Here is a 26329-nt window from a genome sequence, read left to right as displayed (position 1 = left end):
TTCAAAATAACCTTTTCAAAAAGTTTACTGATGGAGGAAAGCAAACTGATTGGACGATAGCTAGAAGCTTCTGCAGGATTTTTGTCTGGTTTTAAAATTGGAACAACCTTAGCATTTTTCCATTTGTCAGGAAAATATGCTAATTGAAAACATTTGTTAAATATATCAATTAAAAATGATAAGCTACTTTCTGGAAGTTTCTTGATGAGGATGTAGAAAATACCATCATCGCCAGGAGCTTTCATATTTTTGAATTTTTTAATAGCAGTTCTCACTTCTTCCAAATCAGTCTCCCAGGCATTTTCGAAAACGTTCTCTTGATTGAGAATATTTTCGAACTCCTGAGTAACTTCATTTTCCATTGGACTAGTAAGTCCTAAATTAAAATTGTGCGCACTTTCAAACTGCATAGCAAGTTTTTGAGCTTTTTCGCAATTAGTTAGTAATAATTTGTTTTCCTCTTTCAATGCCGGTATAGGCTTCTGAGGTTTTTTCAAGATTTTAGATAATTTCCAAAAGGGCTTAGAGCCAGGGTCCAATTGAGAAATTTTATTTTCAAAATTTTTGTTTCTTAATTGAGCAAAACGCTTTTTGATTTCTTTCTGCAAATCCTGCCATATAATTTTCATAGCAGGATCGCGAGTGTGTTGAAATTGCCTTCTCCTCACGTTTTTAAGACGGATCAAGAGTTTAAGATCATCGTCTATAATCACGGATTCAAATTTTACTTCACATTTTGGAATCGCAATGCTTCTGGCTTCAACAATGGAATTTGTTAAAGTTTCAAGAGCATTGTCAATATCAAGTTTAGTTTCTAAAGAAATGTTATCATCAAGATTAGAGTCAACATACGTTTCATATATATTCCAGTCGGCTCGTAAATAATTGAAAGTGGAGCTGATAGGATTTAGAATCACTTCTTGGGATAATTGAAATGTAACAGGGACATGATCAGAATCAAAATCAGCATGAGTAATCAGTTGGCTACAAAAATGACTAGAGTCAGTTAAGACCAAATCAATCGTAGATGGATTTCTAGAAGAGGAAAAACATGTAGGGCTATCAGGGTATTGGATTGAGAAATATCCTGAAGAGCACTCATCAAATAAAATTCTGCCGTTGGAATTACTTTGAGAATTATTCCATGACCGATATTTGGCATTAAAGTCACCAATGACAAAAAAATTTGACTTATTGCGAGTCAATTTACGCAAGTCAGTTTTGAGTAAATTAACTTGCTGTCCAGAGCATTGAAAAGGCAAATAAGCAGCTATGAAAGTATATTTACCAAACTGTGTTTCAACAGAAACACCTAAAGTTTCAAAAACTTTAGTTTCAAATGACGAAAACAGTTGATGTTTTATACGCCTATGAATGATGATTGCAACTCCCCCACATGCCTCATCCAGTCGATCATTACGATAAACAAAAAAGTTAGGATCTCTTTTGAGTTTAGATCCAGGTTTTAAATACGTTTCGGTAATAACTGCTATATGCACGTTATTAACCGTAAGAAAATTAAACAACTCGTCCTCTTTACCATTCAGAGAACGAGCATTCCAATTTAAAATATTTAAATTATTATTTGGATATATTAGAAAAACGTGATCCAATAACAATTTGATTTGTAAATTTTACACCTACTTGGACTGCTTCAGTCATAGTGGTGGCTTTGAACATTGCATCAATCATTAGATTCAATTGTTCAGTTAGAAAATTAAAATCAGAGGCAGACATATCATCTGATGATTTCCCATTGGAATTTTCGGTAGACGAAGAAGCGGGGTAGGAGTTACCTGTGGCGGTAGGGTTTTTTCCATTTGATTTGAAACAAGTAGAATGGGTACTCATGGAACGAATAGGGGAAGAGTTCAAATTACCTGCTACGATATCGGCAAAGGATTTACCGTGGGTAGATACATTCGAAATTGAAAGATTCGAACGGCTACCCGACGGATTAAAATTTGTTTGTGAATGAGCATGATTATGATCTTCCTGGTGGGTATGATTCCTAATCAAGCGATCGTTAACTGAAAAATGAGCATTGTTCGATACTCTACCAGGCAAATTCCGGAAACGACCGTTATCGTAACGGATATTATCTTTCATCTGCCTGGCACGAGCCTCAACGACTCTTTTGCGTGAAGGGCATTCCCAAAAGCTAGCTTTGTGAGGGCCCTTGCAATTGGCGCATTCAAACTTTCTGGTATCTTCTTTCACAGGATAGTTGTCCTTAGCGTGAGAAGAACCTCCGCAAATCATGCATTTAGCATCCATGTGACAATTTTTTGTACCATGACCCCACTTTTGGCACCGACGGCACTGAGTGGGGTTCTGGTAATTTCCTCCAGGTTTCTGGAAATGTTCCCACGTCACACGGACATCGAACATAAGTTTAGCTTTATCTAAAGCTTTAATATTATTTAGTTCTTTTTTGTTGAAGTGAACTAAATAATATTCTTGAGAAAGCCCTTTCCGAACAATGCCAGATTGGGTTCTCTTTTTCATAATGATTACTTGGACTGGGGAAAATCCAAGTAAATCATTAATTCCATTTTTGATCTCTTCAGGTGACTTATAGTCACTTGAGAGACCTTTTAAGACAACTTTGAACAAACGTTCAGTTTTGTCGTCATAAGTAAAAAAATTGTGCTTCTTCTCTTCAAGATGTCCGAGAAGAAGTTCACGATCTTTAATAGTTTCCGGCAAAACGCGACAGTCTCCTTTCTTTGCGATTTGGAAGGAAACCTTGATTCCCCTAATGGAGTTCAAGATCTCCTGCCTAAATCCCCCAAATTCGGAACAACTGACCACGATAGGCGGCACTCTTTGCTTCCTCACTTGAATCAAAGAGCCTGGGCTAGAGGCTGCTTCGATTTGGTGTTCGGAAAATTTGTCTAGAGCATCGAACTGATAGCTCATTTCGATACAATTATTCATTTCACCCTTGGAAGAAACTTCGCATTCCGGGGAAGCGTCTTTCCTTCCATTCTTGCCGCGTGTAGTGACAGTTTTAAAACCCACTTTTTTGGGAGGAAGTAGTGAATTCAGAGATTCACCCTTCCTTTTGTTAGTTGTTGATACCATGTTTAGTTAATAAACGAGAAAGACGTGACCTTCGAGAGGTTTTTTTCCCTAGACGGTGTCCAAGAAGGATTACCACCGCCAGCTTTCGCCAACGGGTCCAAACAAAGATCGTAAAGGGATCAATAGTAGAAAAAATAGTACTGAAAAGTACTGTTTAAGTAGCACTGAAAAGTACCGTTTTTAATTTTAGCACTGAAAAGTACTGTTTTATTGCTTTAGGTAGTTTTTAAGAAAACTTCCAAGAGCAGAGAGAATTCGTGTACGCACAGCACGAAGGTACGATGCGCACTGATGTTATAATTGAGTATTTTCAACTTATATATGACTAAATTTGGTTATATATCAGTTGATAATACTCAAATATAACAAGTGTGTTGCTGGGGATGTTTCTTATCAAGAAATTGGAATTGCTTTATGTACTATTTCTGGAATCAGAGTAACTCGCCAACCTCTGTCTAACTACTTTTTCTACGCCTATGCCAGACTTGCAAATTTTTCGCCGGTACCATCCAGGTGCAAGCACCAAATACGCCATTCGAGCGTTTTTCTTCACCCCTTTATTCTTGCCGTTACGGGTGGAAATGAATATTTGAATTTCGTCGAAACGAGCTTTCTATCATTAAATTGAATTTATTTTAGCAATTTATGTTCGAGCGCGTCAAATCGATGGAACGTGTAGAGAAGGCAGGCACCCACAATCGTCAATCCCTTCGCGAGATGTGTGCCCTTTCTCTTCGCCTCGTCGGTGTGGTGAAAGGTGTTTATGTTCACGCTAAACGAGCTTTACGTGTCGAGAATTTCTCCGTCCGTGCGCAACAAGCATTTTTCCACCCAACTACCTATACGATTTCATCGATTTTGAAAAAGTGGGCTATTTACCCATGACAACGACGATTTAGCGAACGTTTGATTTATATCATCTTTGATCGGACGTTACGCAGGAACAAGCTGCGGATAGAGGATGGAGACGCATGGTATTTTCACGCACTCCATCCGCCAGTAGGAGGTACCAGAGGTCGTTCCGATAGGCATCAATAGCGAAGTCAGCAAACTGTAAAATGAAAAACTTCCTCACGAGCCATTTATCATTGCTGCAAGGTCTCCCATTTTTTGCGCCCTTTTTTTCACTGTACCTACAAAGCTGTACAAGGACAGGGATATGATATGGTGGTACTTGTTAGGCAAGATTATGATCCGGTTGGGTATATTGCGGTGGTGCATCTATAAATAATGGTGCGACAAATTGCATCCAAGGGATCCGAAGCGTAAGCATGTGGTAAACAGACGGGCTGGCTGGCGTATGAATGGAATGTCAGCTGAATGGGCCCATAACTCTCGAGCAAGGACGCACTGTCGTTTTGAATGGTGTAAATATTTTTTGCTTTTATGGACCCATTGTGTTGATGAACAATATCATGGAGGAAATTCATTTATCACATACTCACATGTGTAGTTTCTCTGGGTAGAATTTCCCAGAAATGTATGCATTATAGACTGTAGAGAGCATACCTGTCCTGATCTACAGAGCTTCAATGAAAATTGATCATAAGAACTTGGAATTTAATCGTAAATTCTTATGAATTTGGAGTTTTTGGGATGTTGATTTCTTAAAGTTAGTCAAATATATAATGTTAGAGTTGGGAAATTCGTTATAAATTGACCCGCATGACCCGAGAATCTTAAATATTTTTGTTTAGTATTGTACAGAACTATGGAGTTTAGCTTGATAAAAATTAGACACGGATATACAAGATCACCATTAAACTTCCTGGAATGATCATCTAAAAGCCGTTACTCTAAAGTTTTAGATTCAATTTAATTCAATTCAATTTACGTTACATATGGAACATACAATAGACCTTTTTGGTCCTTCAAGAAATCCATTCGGAATTCGTCTTAAGTGTTCTACCCCATTATATCGAAATATATTACACGTATTTCTATGACCCCAAATGCCATGCAGGGTGAATATGCATTCAGAGTAAAAGCATTCGAGGAAATATAAGTTGAGCTCAAGGTATTTGGGTTAACGGGTTTCGGGATTATGTGATAGAATCTTAAGCAGAATGAACAGTCTAGCTAAATCACTCCTCATCATCCAACAACTCGTTGGAATCTAATTTATTTTGGTAAAAAGGAACACTTTGAAAGCTTATTTACATTTTCATCAGCCTGGAAAACGCCCAAACAAGCTGAATTCGTATAAGGATTTACTTCAAATCTTCTATGTATCCATTTTTTATCATAAGGTTCATTCATTAACATTGAAATCGATGCATTCATACAGTCATATCTCGATATAACGTAACCTTGGTATAACGTAACCTCTTTATAACGTAACTAGATATAACGTTATTTTTCCTCGATATAACATAACTTTTTTTGGCTGCCATTTATTTTCGCTCGCAGCTTTTATTATAAACCTAATTTAAAAACTAAATAAAAAACATTCTGAAAGATTCAACCAGCAACCAAAACCAAGTCAGAACAATACAAGCGTTTACTATCACTCAATAGAGTCATAAATCGAAATCGAATGAGCTAGCTATATAGCCAGGCCCGGATTTGGGGGGTGCCAAGGGGGAAAGTGCCCCGGGCCCCCCGAGAAGTCAAAAAAGTGAAACACGATTCAATGAATTATTTTTACTTTAGTGATTTTAAATTTTAAATACAATTCTAATACCATTTTTAACAGAGATATTATGACATGAGATCTATAACTGTCAAAAGCTGGAAAAAGTAAACAAAAACAAAGTACGCCTCTCCGTTTTCTCACATGATGTAAATTTTCACTCGTGGAATTTAAGGTTTTTATGACTAAAATCATCAAAAATCTATTGAACTGCGTGGCACATCATATCTTTAAGGTATTTATGATAAGTAGATGGAAATTGGAAGTATTTTTATCTTCTAAATTCATAGAACAAATGATTTTATTATGCTGATTCTTTGAGGGTAAAATGAACCACTCGAGATGGGGGTAATATGAACACCATGGCAGGGCGAATACTTTGGGATTTTATTTCAGAAGCCGAGAGTTTTCCGAAGAAAATACAAAGACAGACATCGACTGTCATCCAAATAGTCGCAGCTAAACGTTCCATCGATTGCATTGATCATGTACCAGATGCCGAGAATCGTGACGCAACCCGTTCAATTCAAATGGTGTTCATTTTACCCCCAGTATATGTTCATATTACCCCCATTGTATGTTCATTTTACCCCCAAATATATGTTCGTATTACCCCCGTTACATGTTCATTTTACCCACATGTTTGGGACATTGACTCTGTGGAAAGACATTTTCAAAATTATAATAATGATGATAAAATTCTATTTCCATCACAATATTTCAACTTGTTATATTGCATAAACATCCCTCTTCAATTCTGAGCTTTTGAAAAAAAAATCTGACAGCTTCATAAGCAAGAAAACATGAAAATTACTTAGGGTGCTCATTTTACCCCCAGTTCCCATATTTTGACTCAAATCTAAAGAATCTTATACAATTCAATATAATTCATCGATTCCTAAATTACTAGCTAAAACATCTCGGAATCCAAAGATGGCCGTCACAATGGTCGCCTTGTGCCCCTATTCACGTTTTCAAAGGCACAAAACTGAAGAAATAGTTGGCAAACATTTCTGATCTTCTTAAGCTTAAAATTTCGACTAGTGCACAAAGCCAAAATAAAAAAAAATCACTGTTGTTGGATACTTTCTTCGAGAGTTGTGCCTTTGAAGTTTCAGTGCAATCTTAGAAGCTGATTCCAAACTGTTTCACTTTAATGATCGATCCGAGGAAATTTTGCTATGGTCTTTACCGGATTTTAGCTCAATGGTCTATTTACAGGTACTAGAGCATCATCTGAAAGTTGTCTAAGTGTACATTAGAGTGATGCAAATTTTGAAATGTTTGCTCCCCTATGCTTAAACGATTTTAATAATGGTAAATAGCATCCTCCCAAAGATTGAAGTGATTCGGAAGAAATTTGACTGTGCACACGCCATTTGAAGTTTATATGGAGATTACTATGGAAAACGCCAATCTTTTGTGTTCAGCCCTCTAACACGTTATCATAATATTTTAGGTAAAAGTGAACACACTCATCTTATGTGAAAACTTCCCAGTTACAACTTTGCCAAAGACCACTTTTTGATTGGACCTCACGATAAATTGTTATTCTTCATCATAAAGTTGGTTTGCATGTAGCATGCTTCACCAACTGTTCAGCAGGCAACAGCGGTGCTCCTGGCGGGAAGCATAGATCAAAGTAATCCAGGCTACTATGTTCTACAGCAAAAAAGCAGTGTTGCTCTGAAAGTAATTGAATGATCATCTCAGCACGATTTGGACTTTGATATCAATAATAACAAATAATCCTTACGTCCCATCGAAATGTGGTCTTCGGCAAAGTTGTAGCTGGGAAGTTTTCACATAAGATGAGTGTGTTCACTTTTACCTAAAATATTATGATGACGTGTTAGAGGGCTGAACACAAAAGATTGGCGTTTTCCATAGTAATCTCCATACAAACTTCAAATAGCATGTGCACAACCAAATTTCTTCCGAATCACTTCAGGGAGGATCATTTTCATCATAATTGACATCGTTTAAGCATAGGGGAGCAAAAACAAAAACATCTACTTAAAATTTGCATCAGTCTAGTGTACATAGTTCTTCCAAACTATTGTCAATATCGGGAACATTAAAATTATAAAGCAAATAACTAAGACATGCCTAAGCCTTGGGGAACGGCTCATAAATATTATAATTCTGTAAATTGTTAGTTGACTGCGATACTGGGCTCATGTGCTTTTCTGGAAGTAATTGCTCCTTGTCCGCATTAGATACATTCTAACAATTTTAACTTAACGATTTGCTTATTGCTTCAATAACAACAGTGGTTCAATTCTTTTAAATGAAAATATCTGTAGTGAAACTATAAAAAATAACAACATAATCTTTGCTATTGAGTCTCGATGAATCATGTACTATTAATTTCTACTGGAACATTTTTAATTTTGGACTTGATTGAGGACAATTCAGCCAAAATTGAAACTCATCATCCATGACTTCTCATGTATTTTATACAGATGATTTATTTTGCGCAACATTCACGAAGTGATGTAAGCATAGTCAAATTCGAGTACTATTACTTTTTTTGAGTTGTCCGTATATCTTATTTTTATAATACTAAGTTTTCTCGATCATTTTGTACTAAGGGTCCCCGTAAATAGATCTGACCGGGGCCCCCCGAAGCCCAAATTCGGCGCTGTTTATAGCTATGTAAAGGCTCAATGTTAAAACAAATATTTTATCATTGTCGTAATTTATATGAAAAGTATCATCCTTCTTTATATTTGTTGGATTTTCGGTACTGCTTGGACGAAGCCTGCTCCTCACTTCAGTTTTCTATGAAAACTTTAATAATGATTGATTAGTTTACTTTCGAATTTTTACACCTTCATTGTGCACTCGTGTTAATAATCACAGACTTCGCATCGAAAAAGACTTGATAGAACTCAGCTTAGACCAATGTGTTGACGGGCCATGTTACACCGCCGATTTATTTGACGTCACATTGACGTCGATTTTGTACATCGATAAATACTGCAGCTCCGAAAAAATAGTTGTATTCTTTCCGGAGAATGCTCAAAGAAATGTTTAGGTTATGTTTAACAATTTCTTCACACATAAATTCTCCAATTCTGAAACAAGTTCTCCAAGAATTTGATGTTACTTCTGGAATTCCTCCATGGATTTCAACTGGAATCATTTCTAGGATGCTTCGAGAGATTCTTCCAATAATTTAGTCTCTTGAATTGATAAGGATTCCACCAGACCTTTTTTCTCACTGTATAGTAGAATACCTATACGTAGATGAAAAAACCGAATTTAGTACTATACCATTTAATTCCACTAGAGTATGTATCCTTTGACAGATACGCGTATTTTGACCTCAACTGTAAGGCCGTCTTCAGTGTCGTGTACTAGACTCGATTAAACGATTATGCCACCTTTAAATTGTTTCCGGAGTGCATGTAGGGATTTATCTGGATACTCTTTCGTAAATCATTCGAGCAATTTTTCATGTTTTTTCAGGGGAGCTTTTTAGGAGCAATCTAGTATTCAATTGTGGAATGCCTTAGGAATTATTCCAAAAAATCGTGCAGATACTCGTTAAAAAATATAAAAAAAAAATCATCTCGGAACATTTACAGCAATTTCATTATAAACTTCTGCAGGAGTTTCTCCAAGGATTTATTTAAGAATCACGTACTACTCGAATTTTTTCAAGAATTTCATGTAGAGAGAAATCTTTCGTTGATTCCACCTTGCATTTTTGCAGAATAAAAGTTGCATAAATCACTCTCAAGCTAATTTCAGTTTAATAGACTATTGTTCAGCTACTAATGTTTCTTGGGTCTCAATTAGTTCTTCCAGTGATTTCTCAAAGATTTTTTTTTCTTGACGTGTACATAGATTTTCTTAGTACAAAAATGTATTCTAGGATTTCTTCAAAAACTGACAAAGTGCCTCGAATCTCCCGAAGAATGCTCCCGGAATACCACGAACAATTTTACCAGCTATTTTTGAATTTATTTATTACTATTGGATGAGAATATTTCTTATTTTTTGATTGAAAAAAATCATGCTAAATTTAAAATTTCAAATGAGTTTGTTTCAAATTTTTAACTATGAATTCTTGTTTGAATTCCTCCTAGTAAAATTATTGAATTTCCGTTATTGTCTCCTTCATAATTGTTTTGTGAACACTTCTGTAGACTTCTGTGGGTTCTTATATAGAATCCTCTGGGGAAACCTTTGTTGAGATATCTGTGAGGGTCTTTGCGGAGATCAAAGTGCAGACCTTTGTGAAAAAATCTGTGGATACTTTTGTGGAAACATCTGTGAAGATCTCTGAGGAGACTTTTGTGGAGACCAAATGATTAAAGACCGGATACTTGGTTGACACATCTCCTTCGTCTTCTTCCTGGCATTACGTCCCCACTGGGACAGAGCCTGCTTCTTAGATTAGTATTCTTATGAGCACTTCCACAGTTATAAACTGAGAGCTTTATTTGCCAAAGTTGCCATTTTCTCATTCGTATATCGTGTGGCAGGAATCGAACCCAGACACCTTCAGCATGGCTTTGCTTTGTTGACATATCTGTGGAGGCCTTTTGTTAGACCTTTGTGGAAAACTCTTTGAAGACTCTTGTGGAAACCTCTTTGGATATCTTTGAGGAGACTTCTGTGGACACTAAACGATAGAGTGTGGCGAGCTTTCAAATAACCTAACTTGCACACATTTCGACTGTATTAAAATAAAGATGAATACCGTTTTGTCTCAAATTCCAAACAGGCTCATATTCCGAACACTCGATTTTTGTATGGCGATTTGGTTGAAATGTTTCGCTGAAATATGACATTAAATTACTAGACAATGGCAGTCATTTTCAAATCAATTTTAACGTTTTTCAATCTATTTTATACCCAAGAAGTAGTGATGATTCGACGTTAGTGAAACAAGCTCAGATAAATTTATTTGAAAATAGTCCTGTGAATACGATTTATTGGTGCTGTTCGGAATATGAGACAGAATGAACGCAGTGTTCGGCATTTGAATCAAAATGTTGTTCCATACTTTTACGTGAAAACAATACTAAACAAGTTCAAATTAAGATTTTTATCAACACTCCCAACAACTAACACTTGGATTTTGCAGAGAAATAGAAATACTCATAAATATCAAGTTATTTATGCTCATTAGATGCATTTGAAATCACTGTTAGTCTTAAGTGTTCGGAATATGAGTCAAAACGGTACAATGAATTGTTAATTTTCAAAATGTTTTTTGGGAGCCGAAACCAAGACAATATTCTACAAATTATTATGTACGTTCTCCTAAAAATACCGATGGAAAGCGTGAGTATAAGAGTTTTTCAGTATATTTATCTCAAAATCTATCAAAATGTCACTTTCACCTCTTTGTGTTTGGGCCCCTCATTTGTGCTCTTGAAAATTCGCTGTTTGGCATTAGTTTACATTCATGTCAAGTTCCACAAAAACATGCTTATATGTCCAAAAAGTATTTCGGATGAATCTTCTCGTGGAAAGCTCGACAGGTACTGCAAATTCCAATACTCAATCTGTTGGATCATACTGTTGGAAGGAGATTCTCTACATCCCGCGGGTTTCGCGTAAGTGTCTCTGCTTACGGGTCCGCCACCCCCCTTTTGGCCCTTCATACAGCAGTTTGTTGGAATCAGGTTGGTAATGTAATTTGACCTCACTGTTGAGTGGTACCGCAAGCAGAGCAAGACTCAAAAAAGGATGGTGGCTACCTTCATACATACATACAAAAAGTATTTCTGACGAATCTCTTACAGTTAGACACCTAAAGGCAAGACGACGTGTAACAAACCGATTAAATTCACCAACCAAATCAAATAACTTAGCTCTGATCTAATAGTCTACAAACGGGTTTCAGGGATTCCAAAAGGACTTCAGTAGCCCTTAGATATTTCAAAAAGGTCCAAAGTGGTTTTAAAAAGTATACAGGGATTAATAAGACTTACTCAAAAAGTTCAAACAGGATCCCAGTCGATTCTCGTTTGTTTCAGGTGTCAAGACAGATCTGGGACTTTTAAGCGAAATATTCAGAGGCTTATAGTTTTAAATTAGCTTCTAAAATGTTTCCAGCAACTTCCAGATTTTCCGAAGTGATGCCCAAGAGGGTATATGGGATCACAATCGGCTCTCAGAGGTTTTGTAAGTCTTCAGAGAGGAATGTTTAGAGTTTTCAGTAATATTTCAAAACTAGTTATCGTGGAAATTCTTTGCAAGTCTTCTGAAAATCTCTAGGAACACCTTGAAATCCCTAGGGAGCTCTTAGAACTTCTTGTGTATACATATGGAGCTGATGTTTTTTTTTCGTTTTGATTTATAATGTTACGTCCATTAGTTGAGTACCCATTTCACTTATCATACATCTTCCCAAACTTGTGAATACCCTCTCATACAAAGCATGCTACGTCATTTATGGATCACCCCCAAAAAACAACAAGACAGATCTTATAAATGGAATTATAACAACTCATTATGATGAGATCCAGATTGGAAAATTTATCTGGAATTTTCAAACATATTAGAGTAGTAGGATTTCAAGTAGCCGAAGCATTTTTGTCCCAGCTGGGACGTAACTCCAGAAAGAAGGAGAAGTGATTTCCTACTAGAACTAATTAAATGGAAATTCTGCATGTCAATATTTATATTACGATCCTTCTTATAAAACAGAAACGAAAAAAGTCTTCATGAGTATTTTTTTTCGTTTTCTACACCTTTAATAAATGTTTTGAAACATGTATGTTAGCACAGTAGCAAACCTCTCGAAACACAAAGCACAATCATAAAATAAAAATAATAATAGCTCCAAACCTCTCTTATTAGTCCCAATTCCATTATTCCTTCGGGAATCGCATCCAAACCATCATGATACGATCCAAAGCCCATTCACCGAATGAACATCGCTGTCGCTCCGGTTCCCTTATTTATTCAAGAATTGTCCCTAAAAGGGAATACGTCGTGCCACTACTGTCCCCGCCCCCTTGTTCCCAAAACCGACAGTCAGGAGCCATATTTGCGTGACACATGCGACGACGAACGTCAACGCCATCAAAACGTCGGCGATGCACATATTTTCCCATCCAGTCATGGCAGTACTTCTCAAACTGTGGGTCGCGGCGCCCTGGTGCTCCGTGGTGTACCATGAGTTGATTAATAATAAAAAAGACCAATAGTCTACAATTTAAGGATCATTAGTCGACAAATTAGACCCATTTTGCGATGGTCAAATATCAACTCAATGCCTTAGAGTTCAATTAATTGTTGAAACAATCGTAACAGTTAATAACGTTTTTAGCCGAATACAGTCAACTCTCTATAACAGTAACTACGTGTTACAGTACACAAAATCAGTGCATCGAGTGTAGGACCTTCGAGAGAATTTACTGTATCTTTTGGACTTGGAAAATAATGTAATAAAAATAAATAGAATCATAAAATTGATTTTGAAAAGAAAACAATCGATTTTTTTTAACATTATTTTTTTAGAAAATTTTAGTGTTGAGTGCATTGGATTTGACATAAATGAATTGTTTAAAGATAAAAGAGTTGGATGGTTTGGGAACCTCTGCGTCATGGAATACGGCCAGGAACACCGAGATGTCCCACCTGGAGCGATATGACCGCCACTTTGGTTCGCTTCATACATAACTCGCCGGTCGACGATGAAAAATGATATTATCTGACGATCTTGCTCGGTGGAAACCCATCATATGTGCCTATTCAGCCGAGCCGGTGACGATGAAGACCACCTGAGAGCAACGCTACGGAATGGGAATAGATTCGTTGCTAAACTACACACTGAATGTGAATTCCATCTTTTCAAATAACCAACAAAGTTCAAAATTGAGGCATTTCAATTCACTGTGCATCATTTCACATCACATTCAAGAGCTCGCATTGATATGCGTTACGATGTGCGAAAAGAAAACGACGACTTCGTCATCGTAGCCCGGCATGACTGCAACGTACGCCCAACAGGTGACCTCATATATGCTATGCATCATATGTACCCTCCTGCTCGATGCTTGTCTATAAACACACACTCACAGGACGCTATTCGCTGCGTAACCAACCGTACCGAAGCCAAACTCCTCCGGAATGCAACCTTCCTCTCTCAGGGGCCATCCGGAACCGTGTGCATGGTGTGTCTGAAATTGTTTTTACCGATAAAAAAAAAGTTCACCAATTTGGTATTCATCATTCGAAATACTATATCTTTCGACAATCTTCTTCATGAATTTGAAGTTATTTGAACGATAAAAATGAAAGGTCGTGGTTTGAAAGTTTTCGACTATTTAGAAGGGATATTCATGAACTCAAAACCTTTGAATTACGATTATTCTCATTTCCCTTTAAAAATATTTTTAAATTCACGTACAATATGCTAGTGAATGGTGGATGCCCCGTTGGTGGACTTTTTTTGTCAATATAAGTTTCAGACACACCGTGGTGTGCACATTGCTGGTTCCCGCTAAGCCCCGCGCCCCTTATCACGTGTGCATATATTTGCATTTTGCGCTTTTTTATGCTCGCATTAGTACGATACGAAAGAAATGAGAATAACTAAAGCATAAACTAGGAGCAAGAAAAAAAGAACAGCTTTCTCCTTGTTTGCTGATAATAGATCACTTGTCGTGTATGGGATTCCGACTGGTCTATCCGCACCCCGCAATTGGATTTAGCCCTCCCCCTAACATTCCCAGTGGCGATGCCTCCTCGCATGACACCTTCCCAGGCCTTCGGAGCTGAGTTGCTTCTTCCGGCGGTGGAACAGCAGCGGAGGCGAGAGACCGGATACTATTTGCATTCCTGTTTGTTCCCAGCCAGCTTACGTCAGGAGGAATTGTCTCTTATGTAAATTCACTTTTTCATTTTCTCGATTGTTCTCAACCGATGATGGGGCTGATGCTGCTTCCGTAGATGCTCTGCTGCATGTTCCCCATTCCTATGTGGTGATGGAGTAGATTATGGCGTTGAGGTTTAGGGAGTGTGAAAGGGAATGGAATAACTATGTCGGTGTTGTGTCAAGGATTCTGGAGTGTATTTTTCATTCGATTGTTACCGGTTCTGCATGAGGGGAAGCATGATTTACGAGTGGATTATCCTCACCTGGACAGAAAGGGACATGAGCTTAATATTCGATTAACGATGTCGGAAATGATGGGAATTTTCATAAGAGAGCTATAGTGATTGTGGTGATTTGTGAATCGACTCATGGTCGGTCAACTGGTTATAAAACTGCTGAGCTAATATCAGATTCCAAGAAATTGAACATAGCATTGATAGGAATCACTTATCTCTTAGAAAATTCTCGACAGAATTATCGATAAGATAATCTTTGAAATAAACCTGGAGATCTATTTTTGATGCGATACTTGGTTGATGTCTGGCACAAACCTTGTCCTTTATTTATGGTTTATTTGAAGATTGACGACCTTGTTTCTGAATTTGAATAATCATGGGATATCTGAAAAACAGGTTATATCTCGCGATATGAATAATTTTATCCGTTCCACCTTAGATTCTCTTGCAATCTACTACAGATGACTGTTCGGCTTCGAACTTTGGCGGAGAGATCTGTATCTTCCGCAAACAAAGATTTTTGACATCCTTGAGGTAACTCAGGTAAGTCAGATGTGAAAATATTGTTAAAAAATTGGTCCCAAAATGCTGCCTTGGGGAACACCAGCTCTTACAGAAAGTCTTTCAGACCTGGAGTTCTGATAATTACCCTGAAGTGTACAGATAACTTTGAATTATTCTAACAATGTTGGAAGATTAGTTTTTCAATTTTACTATCCAACCTTCATACCAAACACTGTCTAATGCTTTTTCTATGTCTAGAAAAGCAAGACCAGTAGAATAGCCTTCAGATTTGTTGGAACGGATCAAATTTGTTACACGTAAAAGTTGATGAGTGGTCGAATGTCCATGGCGGAATCCGAACTGTTCATTGGGGAAAATTTAATTTTCGTTTTTTTCATTCTGTTCAAAATGACCTTTTCAAAAAGTTTACTGATGGAGGAAAGCAAACTGATTGGACGATGGCTAGAAGCTTCTGCAGGATTTTAAAATTGGTACAATCTTAGCATTTTTCCATTTGTCAGGAAAATATGCTAATTGAAAACATTTGTTTAAAATATATCAACTAAGAATAATACGCTACTTTCTGGATGTTTCTTAACGATGTAAATTCCATCATCGCTAGGAGCTTTAATATCTTTGAATTTTTTTAATAATAGTGTTCACTTCTTCTAAGTCAGTCTACCAGGAATTTGCGAAAACGTTCTCTTAATTGAGGATATTTTTGAAGTCCTGAGTAACTTGATTTTCTATTGCACTAGTAAGTCCTAAATTAAAATTGTGCGCGCTTTCAAACTGCATAGCAAGTTTTTGAGCTTTTTTGCAATTAGTTAGTAATAATTTGTTTTCCTCTTTCAATGCCGGGCTTCTGAGATTTTTTCAAAATTTCATATAAATTCCAAAAGGGCTTAGAGCCAGGGTCTATTTGAGAAATCTTCTTTTCATAACTTTTGTGCAAAACGTTTCTTGATTTCTTTCTGCAAATCCTGCCATATAATTTTCATAGCAGGATCGCGAGTGCGTTGAAATTGCCTTCTCCTCACGTTTTTAAGACGGATCAAGAATTTTAGATCATCGTCTATAATCACGGATTCAAAATTTACTTCACATTTTGGAATTGCAATGCTCCTGGCTTCAACAATGGCATTTGTTAAAGTTTCAAGAGCATTGTCAATATCAAATTTTGTTTGTAAAGAAATGTTAACATTAAGATCAGGATCAATAAATGTTTCATGTATATATTTCAGTCGGCTCGAAAATAATTGAAAGTGGAGTTGATAGGATTGAGAATCGCTTCATGGGATATTTGAAACGTAACAGGGACATGATCAGAATCCAAATCAGCATTAGTAACTAATTGGCTACAAAGATGACTAGAGTCGGTTAAGACTAAATCAATCGTAGAAGAATTTCTAGAAGAGGAGAAACACCTAGGGCTATCAAGGTATTGAATTGAGGAATATCCTGAAGAGCACTCATCAAATAAAATTCTGTCGTTGGAATTACTTTGAGAACTATTCCATGACCGATATTTGGCATTAAAGTCAACAATGACAAAAAAATTTGACTTATTGCGAGTCAGTTTGGAGCAAATTAACTTGCTGTCCAGAGCATTGAAAAGGCAAATAGGCAGCTATGGAAGTATATTTACCAAGCTGTGTTTCAACAGAAACACCTGAAGTTTCGAAAACTTTAGTTTCAAATGACGAAAACAGCTGATGTTTTATACGCCTATGAATGATGATTGCAACTCCCTCACATGCCACATCAAGTCGATCATTACGATAAGCAAAAAAGTTAGGATCTCTTTTGAGTTAGGATCCAGGTTTCAAATAGGTTTCGATAATAACACGAATATACACGTTATTAGCTGTAAGAAAAATAAAGCTCATCCTCTTTACCATTCAAAGAACGAGCATTCCAATTTAAAATATTTAAATTAGTATTCATTTTATCCATTAGAAAAACGTTATCCAATAACAATTTGATTAGTAAATATTACACCAACTTGGACTGCTTCAGTCATAGTGGTGGCTTTGAACATAAATCTATGACATTTAGTCGAAAGACATTTGGTCGAATGACATTTAGTCGAATGACGTTTGGTCGAAAGTACATTTAGTCGAACGGACATTTCGTCGAATGGACATTTGGTCGAAAAGGTTTAGTTGCAACAGAAAGCATATGATATTTGGTCGAACCGACATTTCGTTGAAAGGATAGTGGTCGAATCTAAATCGTATGGAAACAGAGTTTTACGTTTAGTCTGACTATAGTAGAGAATAACATTTTGTCGCTAATACAAGAGAAATTGAATAATTGAATAAGTATCAGCCATTTTACTAATAAACTATACAATTAGCAACATTTTGTTATTCAATTTCATAGACGCTCTCCCAACATATAGCTCAACATCGCGTTTTCAATGTTTTATGCTGCTTTTTCGTTCAGGCATGTTCTGCAATTTGAGATAAGTTGATCTTAAATGGAAGCAAGCTAACTTTTGTCTCTTCAGTTAGCTCGTCTTCCCTTAAACCATACATAGCATCAGCACAATTTTCATTTTTAATAATTTAAAGCTTCTACTGCAAACTTTGTTATTCACCCGAGGTCATCAAAGCCATATATAGCCATATATATCAGGAATTTTATTAAGCTGGAAGTAACATGAGCCAATTGGCCATAAGCAGAGTTACCGACACCTAACATTCTCATTCTTAATACAAAGAAAGATCCCAAGCACTCTCTCCAAATTCTTTCATCAGATGAAGATCAGCACACAGAAAAAAATCCGTTCTCGTATCCGTGAACATCAGACGTGAACTCGTCAACAAGCAAAAATACACCGTGAACTAGATCATGTATCTGTGACCAATGATGATAGTTCACGGTGTATTTTTGACAGTTCACGTTTTCCAGAACGCTTTTTTGAGCGTGCAGTTCATTACAAAGAACGATGACTTTTCAAAAGAATAATAAATAATGCAAGTACAGTCGACTCTCCATAGCTCGATATTCAAGGGACCATCGACTTATAGAATTATCGAGTTATAGAACATACCGACGAAAAAAATCCCAAAATCGAATGAACAAATTTCTGTATTTTCAGTACATGTATGATCACTTCTGTAAGAAAACAATATTATTTTGTTGATAGTATTTCACAAACTATTATTTGAATATTTTTTTCGCATTGCTCGAAAAATCATGTTATTTTCACCGACAATATTTTTTTTTTATTTTCATTGTTTTCATCTCTTATTACAACTTACTAGTATTTATTCACCTCCAAATAAGAATTAGTCCAAGCTTCCCCTAATGAGAAGAATTTTAAAATAAATATCGAGTTATGGAGAGAAATTTACCTCTCACGTGACATCGACTAGTGGAGATATCGAGTTACAGAAGTATCGACTTATGGAGAGCTAGATGTTTGGAAGTTTGAAGGGACCGAAAAATCCATCGAGTTATAGAGTATATCGAGTTATAGAATATCGAGTTGTGGAGAGTCGACTGTATTATGTTCACAGCGTTGAGTAATAAAATAAAAACTTGTTGAGCAGTTTTTCAAAGAATGATGATATTTTCACAGAATAATAAATTGATGATGCTTAATATTTCAGTCAATGTATAAATCTATTTAAAAAAAATATTTCTAAAAACTTCATATAATCAAAAGATGTATGGAATTTGAAAATAAGACTACATAAAATGTCCCATTTTTTATTCAACAACAGGTAATGATACAGATTATTCAAAATAATACATAATCTCACCAACTTTTCAAAACTTAGAAAGCAACAAATAATTTCACCAATCATTTAAAAATAAGTTTTCAACCAAATTTCCGTTCAACTAAACGTCATTCCAGCAAAAAAAAATGTTCCAGAGCAATTCGACCAAATGTCCATTCGACCAAATGTCCTTTCGACCAAATGTACTTTCGACCAAATGTCATTCGACCAAACGTCATTCGACCAAATGTCATTCGACGAAATGTCCTAAAGCCTTTGAACATTGCATCAATCATTAGATTCAATTGTTCAGTTAGAAAATTAAAATCAGAGGAAGACATATCACTGGAAGTGGATACATTATCTGATGATTTTTCGTTAGAATTTTCGGTAGACGAAGAGGCGGAGAAGAAGTTTCCTGTGGTGGCAGGGTTTTTTTCCATTTGATTTGAAACAAGCAGAACGGGTACTGTAAAGGGGAGGAGTTCAAATTACCTGCTACGATATTGGCAAAGGATTTTCCTTGGGTAGATACAATCGAAATTAAAAGATTCGATTGGCTATCCGACGGATTAAAATTAGTATGTGAATGAGAATGTTGATTATCTTCCTAATGGGTATGATTCTTGATCAAGCGATCGTTAACTGAAAAATGAGCATTGTTCGATACTCTACCAAGGAAATTCCGGAAACGACCGTTATCGTAACGGACATTGATGCTCATCTGCCTGACACGAGCTTCGGCGACTCGCCTACGCGAAGGGCAAGCCCAAAAATTTGACTTGTGATTGCCCCCGCAATTTGCGCATATGAACTTATCGGTTTTTTCCTTCACTGCATAGACGTCCTTTGCGTGAGAAGAACCTTCGCAAATCATGCATTTAGCATCCATGTGGCAATGTTTTCCCAGACAACCAAAAGTCGCATAACAGTTTACGAACAAAGTCGTTTATTTGCACAAATTTCATCACACCCGCACTACATGGTGGATGATATCGTTTGATCGATGAGTTTCCTCGCATAAAACGCCATTTTCGGAGTTCATATGAACATTTCGCTTCGTCCCGTATACTCGTACAAAGTAAGTCGGATTAATCCGTACCAGCTGTCAAATCAATTTTGTTATGATAAAATAAGTCGCATAAGAGTACAGACTAGCTCGCAAGAAAATTTATATACTCGCATAGCATGTTATTTTTCATCATACAAAATATGCACGTATAGCGCCTCCACTTTTGTACGTATAAGGCCTTTTCGCATCATCTTATACGTGAAACTTTGCGCATATAAGCATCGCATAACGCAAAAGGTGATTTCATTATACGTACATTCTGGTTGTCTGGGTTGTACCATGACCCCACTTTTGGCACCGACGGCACTGAGTGGGGTTCTGGTAATTTCCTCCAGGTTTCTGGAAATGTTCGCATGTCACACGGACATCGAACATAAGTCTAGCTTCTTCTAAAGCAGTGCTTCCCAAACTTTTTCAACTTTCGCCCCCTTGAGGCCAACATCTATCTGAAATCGCCCCCTGATATGTGCTTTAATTTTTATTAAGTGCTGTACGACAAAAAATGTCTTCGACTCGCATATCCACAGAATCATAATAGAATAACTATTATGTATATTTAAAAATATTTTCGTTAATATCGATATCTCAAAATTATTAGGAATGATTTACTAGATTGCAATTTATAGTAGCAATTTTAACAATATATTGCGTGCATTATAGGCTACTGAATCAATTTTCGATTCAAGTTCGGCCCAGTTCAAACTATTTGAATGTAATATATACATAGGCACCAACTTGTGACATAGTTGGGGTATGATTTGTTAATGGTGATTTCAAACTGATTTATCTTTTATTTCTAAAATTACTGCAATAATTTTCAGAAACTGTGAATAATAAATGTTTGACGTTTCTGGGAACGATTTTTTTAATTCAATCCAAAACCACTGAACAAATATATGAAAATCCAAATTGTTTCTCAACTCACATTTCATTGCAATTTATGAAAAAGGTATTTTTTAACACCAAGAAAAAATGTCTCTAAAATGACTTGTAAGAAAAGATAAAAATGAGTGCAACCGAAACTTCAAAATGGGTCCTTTTTTTTATTCTGTAAAACATCTGGATGCCAACGAAAAAATATTAGATTCCTAACCTCAAAATTCCCACATAAAAAATCCCTATATAAAATATTGGGCATTTGCATAAAGTTCTTGAAATTCTCAGATACATGTTTTGTACAAAATCTCAAATACCGACCATTCTTGAAACTCACATGATATTAAAAAACCTGAATGCATAATATGTGTTTGACAATTGTCAAGTGTAGTCTATCATAATTTTAAAATGACCCTGATTGGAAATATTTCGATCCCAGGTAAAATATTCCTGGAACTTGTTAAGTTTGGAATTGATTAACCTTCAGATGTGTGTCCTAAATAGATTATGAGTAATTATTTTCAAATGCTCCCGTGTTAGCCTTTTCGCCCCCTTTCTGGCTTTTTCGCCCCCCAAATTCTGTTTTACAAATTTTCGCCCCCTTGAGCCTGAAAATCGCCCCCAGGGGGGCGAATTCGCCCACTTTGGGAATCACTGTTCTAAAGCTTTAATATCATTTAGATCTTTATAGTCAAAGTGAACTAAATAATATTCTTGAGAAAGCGAACAATGTCAGATTATATTCTCTTTTTCATAATGATTACATGGACTGGGGAAAATCCAAGTAAAACATTTATTCCATTTTTGATCTCTTCAGGTGACTTATAGTCACTTGAGAAACCTTTCAAGACAACTTTGAACAAACGTTCAGTTTTGTCGTCATAAGTAAAACATTCGTGTTTCTTCTCTTCAAGATGTTTGAGAAGAAATTCGTGATCTTCAAGAGTTTCCGGCAAAACGCGACAGTCGCATTTCTTTGCGATTTGGAAGGAGACCTTGATTCCCACAATGGAGTTCAAGATCTCCTGTCTAAATCCCGCAAATTCGAAACAACTGGCGCCACGATAGGCGCCACTCTTTGCTTCCTCACTTGAATCGAAGAGCCTGGGCTAGAGGCTGCTTCGTTTTGGTGTTCGGAAAATTTGTCTGGTAAATCATCAATATTTTAGAGCATCTAGGAGTGCTTAACTACGGTCAGACGTTGAGTTCAATTTATTGTAGCTGATTTGTAAAAACGTGCAGGTTTTGCGTGCGTGAAACAAGTTCAAACTACATAAACTCTAATATAGCTATTTTTTATTCATTGTAGTTAAAGTTATATAGTTATTTTCACGTGTGAAGTTCTTAGTTATGTCAGTAATATTTTCTCACATTGTTCTGCAATTTAATACCGCTCAGATTTAATATTAGGTATGATGGAAGTCTGATTGAAGACACTTTTGTACTTATGTGTTATAAAGAATATGATCTATCAAATTCAGTCTCAATTCTTTCGAAATTGTGAAATTAATTAGCCGCAATCGATGATGCGTACAAATTTCAATGACAGCCTACTTCGCCTTGAAGAGAGTGACACGTCAACATTTCCTCCCTATCACAGATTGACCTGCATTTGGACGCAGCCGGCGCTGGTATTGTTTAGTATAAAGAATGGGAACTCCTATACTTGCATACTGAGGGGGTAATTAATCCCAAGTAGCATCCGTTGGTTCCTTGTGCAAGTATAGTTGTTCTTGCAATAACGGAGTAGCAACAGCGACGGTTAGTTATGCTCTTGCTAAAGGTCTTTTTGAATTGGATATTTTCACAGCTTCCAAAAGCATAAAGTATTTGTTCTAGTCACAAGATAAACCAATGCAAAAATAGTGAATTGCCAAAGAAATCTCTCAGTTAATAACTGTGGAAGTTCTTGTAGAACATGAAGTTGAGCAGTGGGCTCTGTCACATTAGGGACGCTATGCTTACAGACCATATGGCTCTAGAATTCACTTTTAATGTTCATTGAAGTCATTTACTTGTCAATCCAAATGTCCACTCAATAAATCATGAGGATTTTTAACAATCGTACATTGTTGTTGTCATTCATGGGACACCAAGAAGTTCCAAATATTCATCACTAAGCACATAACCTTAACGTCATCGATAAAAGCTATCCCCAAAGGGGAAATGGGGTTTCACTTACCTTGATAGATTGCAGCAACTGGCTCGCTCTGATAGACGGGAGATGGTTCCTGCGACATTGGTGCTTCTTTGCGGAGAGTGGTCACGAATGGAATTTGACTGTCCGCTGCTGTTGTCTGATAAAACTGTTGATGTTGTTGTTGTTGTGGGATGGCCTCTGGCTGCTGATAAAGTTGTTGTTGTTGTTGCTGTGAAGACACTAGCGGTTGGAAAGCTTGCGTCGGTTGTGGTTGATACTGTGGCTGTTGAGTTGATGGTTCGGGCTGCAAAAATTCACCCGCCAGGGATGCAAAAAGACACAGAAAAAGAGAAAAGCGGAATTTAGTTAACGAGGCAAAGAGCTCGAGACGCGTTTAATTTGAGATCTCTTTACGACTTTTGATGGTGAAGTGGGGGACTGGGAAGGAGTTTCCATCCGCCCCATCCCGTCTCAGATGGGAATTTGTGTGGGAAAAGTGTAGGATTTCTAGTGTATGCATATTTTAGAAGACACACATATAGAGCAGAGACAGAGAGCAGTAGACTCAACTCGAGTATCTAAACCTTGTCTGCATTGTCGGTGGCGTCGCTGCCGTCTACAAGTAGAGTGGCACTCTACCACGACATCTAGAGGGGAAGGTGTGAGTAAGTGAGAGCGTTCCTGTTAATTATATTTCTTTAATAAAGTTGACATTTTCGTTTCGTACGTAGTTTTAAATATTTGAGCACAGCGTCAGAGTTGCGTCTTGGTGCTCTCGGGAGCTCAAAGTAGACGAGTAGAACGTAAAATGTTAAATTAGGTGAAAATGAGAGTTTTGTTTTATATAAGGAGGGGAGCTGCTTGAATTTGGGATGCCGCGCTGCATGTCGGAGAAAATTAAGGTGAAGGCGACGTCAAGACAGGTGATTTCTGGCAAATGTGACGCGTTAGACGCCAGAATAAATACACATACACATTTCAGGACTGAAGCAGAAGCCGTCGCAGTGCAGTCTGGGAGTCGTTAGTCTGGCAGAAGTACGGAACGACGAGACTCAGTTGAGTTGTGAGGTCGTCGTCGTCGTCGTCGTCGCGGAGAGAAGCGCATGTGAATTGGCGCGCGTAGCATAAAGGAGAAGTTATAAATAGGGATTCAACAGTCTTTATATTTATTTAGAGTTATTTTAGCGGAAAGAAAATGTGCACAAAGTTATTGGGTCGCTTGATGCACATTCATAGGGATGTTCATCTCAGAGTACTTAAACACTAATAGCTTACGATGTATCAAGGAATTTTTTGCATACGAGTTGGAAATACTCTACTGAAGAAGTTACTATTAATTGCGCTGGGCCCACACAGCCATAGTGGTAAATGCGCAGCTATTCAGGAAGATCATAAGGGGCTGTCTATCAAGCACGTGGTCATTATTTTGGATTATCCCTTCTCCCTCGTGGACTTCTTCTTGGCATTAACGTCCCCACTGGGACAGAGCCAGCTACTCAGCTTAGTGCTATTAGAGCACTTCCACATTTATTAACTGAGAGCTTTCTTTGCCAAAGTTACCATTTTTCGCATTCGTATATCGTGTGGCAGGTACGATGATACTCTATTCCCAGGGAAGTCAAGGAAATTTCCATTACGAAAAGATCCTCGACCGACCGGGAATTGAACCCAGACACCTTCAGCATGGCTTTGCTTTGTAGCTCTGGACTCTAACCACTCGGCTTCTCGTGGACTCTTGTTCTTAAAAAAAATATATGCACCGTGGTCATTGCCAGACCCCAACCCTCTTCCCATAAATGACTGCGTGGTATGCTGGCCCCTAATAAGGGTCGCGAGTTTAATTCCCGTCGGTCGAGGGTCTTTTCGGGTTAAAATTTTCTCGAGTTTTTTTTTTCCAGTGCATGGAGTATCTTCGTGCTTGCCACGCGAAAAAATGCTGAAAAAAATTTAAAAATTTTAGACATGAATCGTCGCAATCTTCTACTGCCACGATAAGTCAATTCTGATATAATGAATGTAATGCTTGAGATGACACTGATAGAGCAATTAAAGAAATATTTGTTCAATGCTATTACAGTTTTGAACATAAACCAAAAATAAAGACTAGCAAGAATCGTTAGAAGCGTAATATATGAGTAACTAAATTATCTTCATAAAACATTAGCATCTCTAGGTCTTGAAACAATGTATATCACACTATATGGCTGTGCCTGCATGTATGTTCTAGCTTCATGTGGAGTATCGTAAACTGGCTGTAGTTTATTCATTTTTAAACAAGTGTTGTTATTAAGAACGTTGAGTAGAGGAATTGATAAAGAAGGTGATTTTTTCGACTGGCTAACTGGATAGTGTTTTGTGTGGTTTCGCCTGTTTTAAGCTATTACTTTTGCAGTTACTAACTGCCAAAATGATCGATTTCGCTTAAATTTATCGTTTGGCTATGCTTAGGATAGTCGGATAAACTTGCAAACAGAAAGGATAAAATCGAGAATCGAATCCAGATCCTGCTGCAATGCTTTTGACCATAATCCCAGAAGCTTATCAGGAATCAAAAGCCAGAAGAAAAACTCGACATGCTTAAATTAACATTAGCATGATAAAACATCTTAACTAAATTGCAAACTTTGTTGAAATTCATGTCCAAGAATTTAGTACTATTTAAGAGTTTGATGACAATTCCCGAAGCATATGTACTGAGAATTTTTAAATATTTTGGCCTTACAATCATATAACTTTAAGAGTTATTTCAGATTTTTTGAGTATACGTAGATTTTATTCTCATAGGTCATCATAATAATTATGATGACCATTTTGCCTCCGGTTGACGGTATCAAATACCAAAGCTGTCCTGCTGTCCCAACCGTAATGAACCGTGGCAGAGCTGCACTGGCTGAACATGTTCCTGGTGCTGTTGCCAGGATTTGTGAAATTTTATTCACAAACTTCTAGCAATCTAAACAGAAAGAGCAAGAGAGAGTGGACAAGTTGGAGCGTAAAATGCACCGTTCAAGTATATTCAGGTATTTATTTCTGAATTAGAGGATAGAATAATGGTAACGTAGAATGAATTAAAGATTTCAATAGAATTTATTAACAATATATAAACCAAAACTGCCCAGTGGATGACCACCAATTTGTATGTCAATAAGATATTTTTTTAACAACTAGACATGCTTTGTTTTATTTGCGTTAGAGGCGTTCTA

The 26329-nt window shown here is 36.9% G+C and overlaps 1 protein-coding gene across 1 annotated transcript in view; it reads right to left on the bottom strand.

Annotated features, from left to right (window-relative positions):
* Positions 1 to 26329, bottom strand: part of LOC5569145 — a 298989-nt gene that overhangs the window by 79323 nt on the left and 193337 nt on the right. The window contains exon 8 of the mRNA XM_021844044.1: positions 23169 to 23430. Within this exon, the coding sequence (XP_021699736.1) occupies positions 23169 to 23430 (262 nt within the window). The remainder of the gene's footprint in view (positions 1 to 23168; positions 23431 to 26329) is intronic.

This window comes from Aedes aegypti, chromosome 2 (assembly GCF_002204515.2).
Source record: "Aedes aegypti strain LVP_AGWG chromosome 2, AaegL5.0 Primary Assembly, whole genome shotgun sequence".
Taxonomy (NCBI): domain Eukaryota; kingdom Metazoa; phylum Arthropoda; class Insecta; order Diptera; family Culicidae; genus Aedes; species Aedes aegypti.
The sequence above is the reverse complement of the archived record's forward strand: the minus strand, read 5'-3'. Positions and strand labels throughout refer to the sequence as shown.